This window comes from Labrus mixtus, chromosome 13, assembly GCF_963584025.1.
Source record: "Labrus mixtus chromosome 13, fLabMix1.1, whole genome shotgun sequence".
NCBI classification, from domain to species: Eukaryota; Metazoa; Chordata; class Actinopteri; order Labriformes; family Labridae; genus Labrus; species Labrus mixtus.
In genome coordinates, this window is record NC_083624.1 from 14013973 (window position 1) to 14026997 (window position 13025).

General features: G+C 41.2%; 1 protein-coding gene across 5 annotated transcripts in view; it reads left to right on the top strand.

The window, feature by feature from the left end:
- adarb1b (adenosine deaminase RNA specific B1b) overlaps positions 1-9479 on the top strand; it is a 126454-nt gene extending 116975 nt beyond the window's left edge. For all 5 annotated transcript variants that reach the window (XM_061053802.1, XM_061053803.1, XM_061053800.1 and 2 more), the window contains 3 exons: positions 3306-3487; positions 5729-5907; positions 6089-9479. In XM_061053802.1, the coding sequence (XP_060909785.1) occupies positions 3306-3487; positions 5729-5907; positions 6089-6265 (538 nt within the window). In that variant the 3' untranslated portion in view covers positions 6266-9479. The remainder of the gene's footprint in view (positions 1-3305; positions 3488-5728; positions 5908-6088) is intronic.
- The last annotated feature ends 3546 nt before the right edge of the window (positions 9480-13025 follow it).

A 13025-nucleotide genomic window follows, 5' to 3' on the forward strand; every position in this document is an offset into this window, starting at 1 on the left:
AACTCTTCACAGAAGCAGCCCCCCCCTCCTCCTCCTCTCTTTCCTTCTTCGTTCAGGATCATAACACCTTCCACCAAATGAACTGAGTGATTGACTACTAAGCGTTTATTTGATGAGGGTGATGTAGACTGTGTAGCAAATGTTGTTTGTTGTGTAAAAAAAAAGAGATGTTGCACTTTCAGGCAGACAGCACTGATACTACCGATTCAGACTTTGTGTTGATGTCCAAAAGTGGAGCGATCCAAGTCAGCAGAGGGCAACATAAGTTTGTCATGAGGGTTTGTTCATGCCAAGTTGTAGATTACAAAAGAAAATGAAACATGGATTTCAGCTATAGTTGCAATTCAGAATCAGAGCATCACAAAATTACACCTTTACAGGTACTTTAGGTGATTAGTATTGTAACTGCATCCATTCCGTTGTAAGGAAAAACTATTTAAGGCTTCCCAGTTTGCCAAAGAGTCATTTTGCCAGGTGAGTGATCTGCTGTCCACCTGCTCCAGTCCGCATGTGAGTGATTGTACGCTGCAGGGCTGCTATTTAACACAGCAGCAAACTGACTGGCATACTTTGACCGTGCCTGTAATGTCCCCTCCTTACACATTGTTTTCCCCCCTCTCATTTTGCTTTGATTACATGCCCGGCCCCCGAGGCCTCGACAGAACGAGCAGTGCTCTGCCTCGGCGTTCATCGTTTCCCTTATATTTGATTGAGCTCATTAGCAGACAGGCAAAGCACTCATGGGTTATTTCTCTCTGTTTGTCCTGTTTCCTCCCGTCTTTATGTTCTTTTGATTGCATTGGCAATCAGACTTGTTCACCTGCTCTCAGACTCATTGTGCACAACGATGCTGAATAAGATAACCACAAAGTGTTACAGTCAAGTTTGACGAGAAGGAAATCGACTGCCTTAGAAAACAGAACTCAATATGTGTGCCCTTGCATATTTGTGGTTCTTTGTATATACTTTGAGTGTTTTTTTTTTTTAATCCTGATGTTGTTTTGCTTCTACACTTTGTGGACGGCACAGAATATATTGTAGCTATTCGACTGTATTGAACTTGTCCTCCACTGCTCTAAGCTATGAAATCACACATTTAATTTCGCCTTGCCTCAGTTTTGCACACAATATCACGCACTCTCTCCCTCTCTTACACACAAACACACACACATACAGAGAGAGAGAGAATATTGCATATAGTTCTTGTTCCATGTTGGTAATTTCACACGGTCTCTTAACAGTCTGCCTAAAGGGAACGAAGGAACGAGAAAAGCTCAGTGTCACTTTGTGTCATTATTAATTTGGCTAGTCCTTCAAGCTAAAGTTGTTCAATCATTCAGTCTTTATAAAATCATTATTAAGCTTGCCCAGTTGAGCTCTGTGGCTCAACATGTGATCGAGCCTTTCTTTTACATTGGATGAATTGATCCTTTTCTACTTTCTTACACATAGGTACTGTAGTTTCTGTTAACTTAATTTAACTTGTACTCTCATCTGAAAATAGTCCCTTACAGACATACTGTTTCTCCTTTTTCTCACTCCTCATGCTCCCCCACACTGTCTTCATCTCCCTCCCTGCTTTCTGTTTTGCTTCCTTCCCCCTCTCTCTCTCTCTCTCTCTCTCTCTCTCTCTCTCTCTCTCTCTCTCTCTCTCTCTCTCTCTCTCTCTCTCTCTCTCTCTCTCTCTCCCCCTCGCTGGTGGTGGGCAGGCTTCACAGAGCATGTCAATGGGAAAATGACTGGGGAGAGATGGTTAATAACACAACGTAGAAATACACAGAAGTTTGTAGAAAATGAAATTGGATACCTCGGAGTGAACACAGCTGTAGGGTTGTGTGCGATTGTGTGTAGTGGGTTGCATTGACTGCTGATGTACTGATATATTCTGCTTGTGCGCTTGTATGTTTGTTTCAACTCATGCGCATACAACATTTTTTTATATCTTTGTATATTCTGCTTCTTAACTTTTCAATGCTTAAAAAACTTTCCCCCCTTTTTATCTTTCACAACACAATTCCTCAACTCAAAGCTCAGACTCTCAGCCCTTTTCAGTTCAGTTATATTGAATTATAAAGCTCTGTTTCTACCAAGCGGTCCTGTTCAGTTCATTTCAGTATGGTAGCATTTATTGGCGTTTCCACTGTCAAATGTTGGGAATGGTACCAAAATAACCGATCCATACCGTCCTCATTTTTTATACCCTTTTATTGGGGTGCCTAGCGTACCGATCTGACCCTAAAGACTGGATCAAGACACATTGCAGTTCGTTGATTTGTCCAAATGATCATCACTTCCCATGCAACAGCGGTAATAAAGGACAAACACAAAACACAGCATGTTTAAATATCCTGTGGATTTCGAGAGATTCTTTCCATGGTTGTGTTTGTTTATCACGACTAATATCAGCACCTGGCACTGCCCGGTGGACGACCCTAGAGGTCTCTGCTGGACGTCCTCCACCTCCACTGTGTTACACTGCAAAGATGTCTCGCTCTTAGTAGCGGACGCTGCTGTCGCTTTCTGGCTTACACTCTGCTTACAAAGTAAGGGTACGGTTTGGCTGTGGAAACGCAGGCAAGATCAGGGTACCAATCTCTACTGAACCAAACTGGACCGCTTGGTGGAAGCGGGAGCTGAAGTGGCAACTGTTGAAAGTTATCCAGTTTTTTGGAAGTATACCTTCATGGTTAGAACAACCAGGAGATCACAGTTTGTTGTAACAACTACAAAGTAAAGGAGAAAATGATGGAAGAAAGATGGTGTTTCCTGTTGCTCTTTCAACGCTAAGGGTCACATTTTTCACCCCACTTTACCTTGACTTTTTCCTGTTAGCCCCCTAGTATGATTTCAGTGTTAAGTTGGGGACAGCAGCTATGAGAAAACAGCAGGAAAATGAACCGCAAAGCGAGCCTGCAGGGGTATTGATGTTTATATCATGCAACAGGTACATGACAGGTGCAATCTTCTTCCATACAATTAAACTGTTTTTATAATGATTTCAGTGTTAAGTTGAGTTCTTTTCCACTCTTTTGTTGATACTGTGGATACGTCAGATAACAGTAAACATTGAAATGAAAGCAAACCTGTCATTATAGTGTCAGAAATTCTCAGGAGCTCAGGAATGTGAATTGTTTGACTGTTGTTCCCAAGATTTCTTGACTAATGATTGGCAGTTAATGCAGCAGGTGTTTTTCATTTAACTGTCACATAGATATAAAAGCATATTGGCAACAGTCCCCCCCCCCCCCCCCTCCCCCTCCCCTAACTGCAGTTTATCTAACCAGTGTGTTTTTCATTTTTCACAGGTGGAATGTGGTGGGCATTCAGGGCTCTTTGATGAGTTACTTCTCAGAACCAATCTACTTCTCCAGCATCATCCTCGGCAGTCTCTACCACGCTGACCACCTCTCAAGGGCCATGTACCAGCGCATCGCAGATATCGAGGACCTGCCACAGCAGTTCACTCTCAACAGGCCTCTACTCAGCGGTGAGCAAATAAATAAATAACTGCTCCCTCTGGTACAATTTCGGCTAAGAGCTCTCAGATGTAATTGCATGATTCTATTTTGAGGGAATCTCCATGTTTATCTCTGCCAGTCAAACTCAAGCTGTGTAAATATCAAAGAGGAAGATGCTTATGCTGATCAGTAAACACATCTATCCATCCTCACTAGTCAGTCCACAGCAGGGAGACAGTTATTGCTTCTCTCCTCTGTTTGGTCTGAGCTGACATTTACCTTCTTCGTGTGGAATTTGAATAGCTTTATCATTTTCTTTGTAAATGTTTTGACCTTTTTGTATAAAGGCCATATTTACGTCGCACTCAGTCTTTGTCCTCTGGTTGCTCTATTTGTTAAACATTAGCATGTATCAGTATCAGAATCAGAAACACTTCATTAATCCCAGGAGGAAATGGAGGCGTTCTAGTTGTTCCTCTACAGAATAGAAATATGGAGAAAATAGGAAATAAATAGAAGTCACATTTTAAATACAGTTAAATATTCAACACAATATATATGAAGAAATACGAATACATCAGAAAAACACGTGGGAATTCCACATTTTTAATTTATACATTTAGATAAATGGATTAATATGTGACTCTAAGAAGTTTTAGATTTCTCAAACCTTTTTCTAAGCCTACAACCTACAGGGCAAGTATGACTTTTGAATGCCTAGACCTTTCTACCTATAGCTAGCTTTTGCTAATCCCGTCTCTCGAATGAAACACACACAAAGCCGCAGATTTACCAATGAAACTGAAAGTCCTGGTTATTTATTAAACAACAGGTTAACCAGCAGTAAATTAAATCATAATTTCAGGAGTGTTATTTTCTCTGACTGAATGGCGAACTGTCAGCTGCAATTGGCTATGATTAGCTAACTGACTTTACAGTGTTACAACCTCCTTTCAAAAACAGAATCAGATAATATATATATTAATACTGTTTGTAATTAGAATGATTTTAACCAAAGAGAGGGCTTTTAGCATGATGCTAACTATGATATGTAATTTTTACTTGGTTTTATTAAGTCTAAATATACTCAAGCCAAATCGATAGCTAATGGCTAATTTTAGCCTAAACTCTGAAATCTTCCAAGATCAACTTCAACACTGCGGGGAAATGATTTGTGGTAGTTTCAGCTGTTAATGATGTAATAACTTATGACTGGTGTAGGTAGTTAAGCTAATGGTTAGCTTTGGTACTGGTTTATGAAAGGCTAAAAGTCACAAAGTTCTCAGTCTTTAAATGCAGAAGTCTAAAGCTTGACAGCTGATTACAGCAATGGCTACTCCAACACTCTGCATTAACCTGGTGAAGGGACATTGTGGTCATTGGTTTATATCTTATGGATGACAAGCAGCTATCAGCTCCCCCTGCTCCTCCCCTCTGGTTGCTCTCTAAATGGCGGGTAAGGGAGATAATGGTAGGAGGTTATTAACCTTTTCCGCTTTAGAGAGTTTTTAGCGGTGAAGCACTGTGGTGTTAGAGCACTAAGGATTTCATCCCCTTTAAATCATCTGCTGCCACAAGTGCTGCCAAATGGAACCAAGAAGCTTAATACACACACACACACACACACACACACACACACACACACACACACACACTGATATACACACAGTGCAAGAAACCTGAATTTATGGCGTCCATATATCTCACAGTTATGCTTCAGGTACTGTGGAGGCCTGTGCCCTGTGGTTTGCTGGGAGAGAGCAGGCTTTGACCTCAGATTCCCCCTCGGTGGATGATATTTTGTTTCTACCCAGCATGACAACTAGAAAATGAACGGGAAAAAGTTGCTTGGTTCTTTTTGTTTTCCATTGTTTTATCAAGGCCTTGGAGTAGAATGGCTTGTGTTGCTGCGTTAAGCTTTAAATGATTTTTTTTCTCCATTTCAATTCAGTTATAATCAGGAAAAAAAAAATCATGAAAGGCTTGCAGATAAAAGTATGTCTTGAGAAGGATTTAAAAGAGATTTCAGACTCGGTTGACTGAGTACTTTTCAATACTGAAATGTTGCCAACGTATTTGTGCCGTCACGTCAGTGTGGATGAGTTGGCTTGCTGTATTTATTCATTCATAAGAAGAAATTCCCCAATATTCTGTACCTTCAACTATTTTTTCTTTGTTGCCATGGAAACAGGTAGGGGTATTGGAATGGAACGTTTTCTGTGTTGTGCTGTTAAGTCTGTAACACATTGGGTTTTTTTTTTTAATTCCAGGTATAAGTAACGCAGAAGCCAGGCAGCCGGGGAAGGCCCCCAACTTCAGCGTGAACTGGACGGTGGGTGACCAGGCGCTGGAGGTAATTAATGCAACTACAGGCAAGGACGACATGGGCCGCGCCTCTCGTCTCTGCAAGCACGCCCTCTACAGCCGCTGGGTGCGCCTACACTCCAAGGTAGTTTAATAAATATTAGTTTTGGCCTGTGTTGCTATGTTTCCTCTTGATGTTTCACTCATTCAAAATCCACTCAGTGTTATAGTATCACCATATACAACCACCCTTTACTTTTAGATGATTACTCATTCATTTTTTCATCATATGACTCACTTTTTGTCTTTTTTTCTGACCCTGTTAGTTGTCGTCCATCTTGTGGATCAAGATGCTGAAGCCCAGCTCCTACCATGAAGCCAAGCAGGCCGCCACAGAGTACCACTCTGCCAAGCAGGCGCTCATCAAAGCCTTCCACAAGGCCGGCCTGGGGGCCTGGGTCAAAAAGCCCATCGAGCAAGACCAGTTCTCCAACAGCTCCTGAGGGAGTCCAGGGACCAAGGGAACCCTAAACCCTCTCTCCACTCCTCCTCTCCTGACCCAGGCCTGAAAGCAAGAAGCCCCCACCTCCCTCCCCCTTATTAACAACCAGCCCACAGAGAGACTTACCTCCGTCCCGTGTGTCGACACGCACGTGCACTTTGTACTTGTGGAAATAAGTGCGTCGTTTCACAAACCATCCATAGCTCATCGTTGTCATTCCTCAGAGGACGTCTGCCTCACGTTGTCTTTAACCATCATGTTGATTTTTTTTCCTTTTATTATGAGTTCGACCCATGATGCTTTTTCATCTGCTTGTTTTCTGTTTTAAAACTGGAACCATGGTTTTTACATGGCTGAGTTGTTTATGTTTCCCAGAGCAATTCTGTTTTTATGCCGTAGATGTAAAAATTGAAATGATTGAGTTGTGTCTATTTTTCTTGATCGATGAGGGTTAAATGTAGCCTAGAAACACGGGATCTTTGTTCACTAGAATCATGTGTATGGACCTAAATTATATATATATATATCTACTAGCTAAAATGAACCATGACATTTAATTTAAATATGACTAAATCTTCAGGATGTAAATCTAGCATTAAAAAGAAAGAGAACAGTTAATATGTGGTATTTGGTCCGGTCCTTAGGTGAGACTGTTCTTAGCCCCTCTTATTAAAGACAAAAATGTGACAAAAGATCGTGGTCCTGTGTGATTCACTGACTGGAAAGAGCAGATTAGTACTTTGTTGTTCTTTATGTTTTTCCATTTCTTCATACGTTTTCATGTCACTCTCATTCCATACTTGAACCGTGGGAGGGGACTCCTCCTCCTCCTCCTCCTCCTCCTCCTCCTCCTCCTCCTCGCCTGGGTCTTGGGACAAGCTTTTTTGGAGTGGCTGCACGTTGTATTTTTTTTTCCTCAATCCAAGCCATGGCTTTGCATGGGAACTGAACTGGGAGGCGTACAGAGTCGAAGAAAAACACGTGGTGGAGAGCGTCCATCAGTGAATGATTTTTTTTGAATGAATGCCAGCATCTTCCTCCACAGGCAGCTTTGAATCTTTGTCTCTATTTTCTAGATTTCTCGGGATTGTTTGTTTCAGGGGGGAGGGAGGGAATGGGCCGTCTTTTTTTTGTTTGTTTGTTTGTTTGTTTCATTGTTGTTGTTTTCTTGTTTTTGGGGGCATTTGAAGAATCGGGGATAATACTGCAGTGAATACCACATAAACAGACCTCTCTCTCAGATCTTGTAACTACGTAAACTTTGTGGCAGGGATTCATGGTAGCTGTCAGTTGAACTATTAATAGAAAGCATGGTCTATGTGCTGTAGAGACTCACACAGTATATGACGTTACATTCACTAGATGCAACACAGTCTGTAGTGATAGCCTGGAATGCTAACATGTTGTAATCCCTCCATATGATTTAAAAAAAAAAAACAACAACAACAGAGGTCCAATACAATAACATGCATTCCCTTTATGCAAATATCTGATAAACCAGTAGGTTATAACCAAATGTTTCAGTGTGATGTCACTTCCTTTCTCCTCTCTCCTCCATCTGCAGACATGTTAGTTTAAAGAACACCTTTGTGACTCCAACCTGCCATCTTTACATGCTGAATGTCCTCTTCTTTGAAATCTGTAAACGAGGACGTGTTTTTCCAAAATGACTTGAGTGAATCCATATTCCCAGCTGTATGAAACACGTATGCTAGTGCGCGTGTGTGTGTGTGTCAAAGCGTACTCTGTGGAATCTTCACCAAAGATGATGATGTCCATCTGTGTTTCCCCTCTCTCTTTTATTAATATCTCGCCCTTTTTCCTGTTAAAAAAAATCAACCCTTTACTGTTTGCTTTTTGTATATCCTCTAAACACTGTATTTTGATTTGTACAAAATCTGTATATTCTACCAGTATGTGGGGTGGTAGGGAGGGAGAGGGGAGGGGGGGGTAAATGAATTGTCAGGCTTCTTTAGTGCATCTGTAGCCGTCGGTGGCCAACGTGTATATTGTGACCTGCAATCATTACTGCTGCCGTGAAGTATTTCTGTGTATATAAGGAACAACAACAACAACAACTAAAAAAAAAAATGACAAAATCTGTTACCTGTACAATCAGTTCATCCCATCTGGAAACTGTTTGCTGGGATTGTGAAGATGTTAATTTGTGGTTCTCTGTGACACGCCAGGCACCGTAAAGCATGGCACTAACACTGCCGGGGTTAACAGGCTTCGTCCCCATTGTAGCCACCTATGTTATACAAAAAGAAAAATATGCACTGTATGGTGTCTCAGCTAAAAGTGGCATCCACCAGCTGGCACGTGTGATGTCATAAATGTACATTGTTTTTATTTTTTACGTATATATTTGGTTGTTTTATAAGTCAGCATTAGAACAGCAGGAAGTGGAATCTACCGGTGTCGACTTGAAGGTGGAAACTTTGAAATTTGGTTCCAAAAATAATCACAGAAAATGTCAGGATCCAAAGCCCCCCCCACCCCTGACAAATAGACCCAGACCAAAGTCACAAGCAATACTCCTGATGTCTCCTTTAATGTCAGCTGTCACAAACAGGAGTCTGAATGAAGTTCCCCCCCCCCCCCCCCCCGCTCCTCCACTCGCTGTTCTTCCTCTGTGTTTTTCTCTCTCTACAAAGCTGTCTGAGGTTTTATTTTGTATATTTCGCCCCTTAAGACTGTCTGCTTGTAGATTTTTTTTCTTTCTCCTTTGACTGCACTAACGATGTCAACTGATGATGTCATGATATAAAACCGTCCCTGTCTCTGGATTGGATGGCAACTATCACAGCAAGAACTGAATTGCTTCTGCTTAACCCTTTGTGAATCCTCGATGATGGTCAGTATCCCTTCATGCAGCTGCGTCTGTAGTGGATCTTTCTTTTCTTTCCTTTTTTTTTTTTTTTATGGTGACTCCAGAGTGGTCGATGTGTGTCCGCTCAGGGTTTCAGATGCCCGTTCTCTCTCTCTCTCTCTCTCTCTCTCTCTCTCTCTCTCTCTCTCTCTCTCCAGCTGTCCGATGTGTGAAAAAACCACCGACAAAAATCCACAACCTTGCATGTACTACCAACACTGAAGCTGCACCTCGCATGATGACAAAACTTTTAAAGGACTCGAGTAGATAAAAAAAAAGAAAATAAACATCTAAAGATAGATATATAAAATGAACAAAAAAGAATAAAAGAGTTCTTAGTTTACTTTCGCACACCGTTTGGATTCTTTGTGTGGATGTCTTTGTGTGTCTGAATAAGAATTTGATCACTGAGTGGATCATATCAATACTTAAAATCACATTTCTGGATAGCATCTGTCTACATAGATAAACTGTATTTGATGTGTCCTCAATGAACGACAGTGAGATTAATTGCATCATCATCTTGATGCTGTTAGCCTGTGTTTTTTTTTTTTTACAGGAAGACAAGTCAATGAGAATCATGGATTGATGTCTTTCTCTGCTTTGCTGAAGTAGCTGCTGCTTCGATTATAGCAGGGAGAGTGATGTTATCAGTGTCAGATTCCTCAGTGGTGGAAAAAGGACAAAGATCCTTAACTCAGGTTAAAAATACTTCAACTATGAAAACGTTATTCACGTATTAAACACCAGGCTACCGACACCCCATGTCATTCAATTTTAAATACTTATGCTATAGCGGATGAGCAGCATTTTACTCTTGTAGCTTGTGGAGCTCGTTTGAACTGGTTCGTTTATAGTTGAGCGGCTTCATCCAACCATTTCAAAACAAAATGTCCAAACTCAAACCAACTTTGTATTTATATAATCAACCCTTTCTCTGACTAACTATTTAGTCTTCCCTTTTGAACTTGAGTGGAAGAGTGGACATTTAATTAGTGGTACTGCTGCTAGCCCTCCATAGACAGGTCATATATGACAATACATTGTTAACGAAGGGAGACAAAAGCTGTTCTGTTTCCTACAGTTTCAATATTTTGTTTAAATAATCTGATTCTCAAATCTACTAAGAACTAGACAGTAAGGCACATTTAGTGTCAAAGTACAAAAAGGTAGATGTACTGTAGTGTAAAGATAAACTGTACCTGACTTTCGACCACTAAATGTCCTTTTAAAACAGATGAACCAGAACACACTTGTCAGCAACCCAGCTGATGGTGAGGTAAGAAAAGCAGCATGGCTTTTAAACTAAACCTCATACTAACTATAACTGAGCATATCTTCTACAGTGTACATACTCTAAAGATTTCAACTCTACTTCAACCCTATTTGTCCCAGAAGGGCGATTGGTTATGCAGCAAGGCATTAAAAGGACAGAGAAAAAGACAAAACGGAAAAAAAGGTAAGAGGCAGTGAATAAAGCAGCCTTGGAGAAACAAGAGTAATCCTTGACTGCTGCTCCTAGCAGAGCATTTCACACAGATACTGTAGAAGCCATGTTCAGCAGTATTTTAACAAACACTATTAAAGGATATCAAAACAGCAAAGTAACGTCTGGAGAGCTGTATGTTTTATCAGTGATCTTCATCTTTATCGATTCACCCCTGCGTATTTCACATCTTGAAAATCACTCAGGATCCTGCATATTTTGAGTAAAATATTTGTTTATGATTCAGTAACTCCATAAGAGAGTTCAAAATACATCCTGTGAATGTGTTCCTTGTAGCTGTCATACTCCATATTCAGCAGAGTAGTTACTTTTGCTCTCTGAGAGGAACATTTATGCAGACTCAAATTGCAAATGTGTTTAGTGTCAATCAGACTCAAGGTGAGGTTGGATTAGTCAGACGGGAGCGTCTCATGCATTTTTCTGCTGGTTTTAATCTTGAACCTCGCACGGGGAGTCGAGTCAGGTCATCAAGTTTTCTCTCAGTGTGTGTGCGTGCGTCTGTGTGTGTTTGCTTTACTATTAGAACTGGCTGCAAACACTTGAGAAACGGGAATTTGTTATATTCAATTCTTATCTGAGAGAAAATTGGTCTTTTGAACGAAGACTTTGCTGAATAATAACATTTACTTGATAACGGTGATTTCAGGATGGTTTTGATGCTGATTAGAACTCTCAGGAACAGCTGTGGATGTTGTGCTTCGCCTCTGCTCACTGCCTGGCAGCACCTGGGTCTAATCGGACTTAAAGCTGTTCGTTTGCTCTTGTTGTTTCCTCCTTTCTATCCTTGCTTGTGTTGTTCTTACTCTCTGATGTAAGTCGCTTTGGATAAAAGCGTCTGCTAAGTGAATTGTAGCCCTCTATCATCATACAGCAAACTGAACAGCAGAGGGCATTCTGCAGATAGAGAATATTTCCCCAAGTGTAACATGTGTGTTTGTGTCTGTGTAAGTATACCAGCTGATCCTGCCATCAGATCAATAATAAATCACACATCACACTTTGCTTGAAACACTCAGCCCCCCTGCGCTACCAAACTCTATAGACATGATGAAAGCTCATGAAAAAGGCAGATTGGAACTGTAATAAAAGGAGAAGACCAAAACATGTTAGAAACTCTCTGCTCTTCAATAATTCAGGATCCATCTGCTGAGTGTTAACCGCCGCCCTGCTGTTTACATAAACATTCATATCACCATATCTGTCAGGGTGCAAGTCCTGCGTTTAACACCATGTGCTGTTTACAGTGGACTGCAGCCATGCACATCAAATACTCATGGGGGGGAGTTTAAGAGTTACAAATTCAATTGGCTTGTAACTCTGCGCTGGTGGAATTTGACAGCAATTTGAGCACCTTTTTTTTTAGACACGTCAAACGTTTCCCTTGAATCTGAATGATTCTTGACATACAGTAAACATACTTTAAACAATCATATAAGCCCTGTTTTGAAGGCTTGAGGATGAATGCAGTCAGCTATGCCGTCATGTTGACAATCTGTCATGTTGAAAGCTGTGAAACATCTTTTAATGAGCATCTACCAATAAATATTTAAAGCATTCACACATCTTCACGAGAAGCCTCCTGACAGATTTCTGCAGCTCCACATACGCTTCCTTGTTAACAAAAACCTCCTGCTAGACTTAAAGTGAAACAGAAACCTTGTGCAGGACGTCAGCTCACACATGTAAATGGACAGAGTTTACAGTGGAGGACGGTGCAGCTGCCCCCCCCCCCCTCCAGTGCAGGATGAGAGTGTTAGAGCGAAGGCAGCAGCTCGTGCCCCTGAGAGAAATGACATATCATTAGCTCTGGTCCAGGGCTAAATGGGAGCCACACTCTTTCAAGGCCCACATTTCCATTTCAATTTTCTGCTCAGCAGAGTTGATGTATGTGGCGAATCACATGGCGGGACCACTCTTCAGCTCGGCCCACCGCAGTGTCCTCTTATTCACTGGCTAGAGTACCTCTATGACCTTGTGTGCGTGCGTGTGTGTGTGTGTGTGTGTGTGTGTGTGTGTGTGTGTGTGTGTGTGTGTGTGTTTGTGACAGTGGTAGCATCCAGGCCATTGTCCCTGAGCGCAATGTAAACAAACGAGTGTGAAGGGAGTCTCTGGGCAGAAGTGTGTTTATCAAAATGTAAAATTTAAATTGATTCCATTGTGAGGAAACATGTTAGTTAGACAGAAAGTAAAGAGGAAGCTGTCTTCTGGAAAAATAAGTTATATTGCAGGAGTGAATAATAAATCATTTTAAATCAACAAAGTGACCCCTGATGTCCATTTAATGTAAATACAGGTCTTTTAACAAACCTGTGATGAAAGGTACAGTGATGGAGAACCTTGTAGAAAAGGTTAAAGCTGCAACTAGAAACCACAAGGAGAACA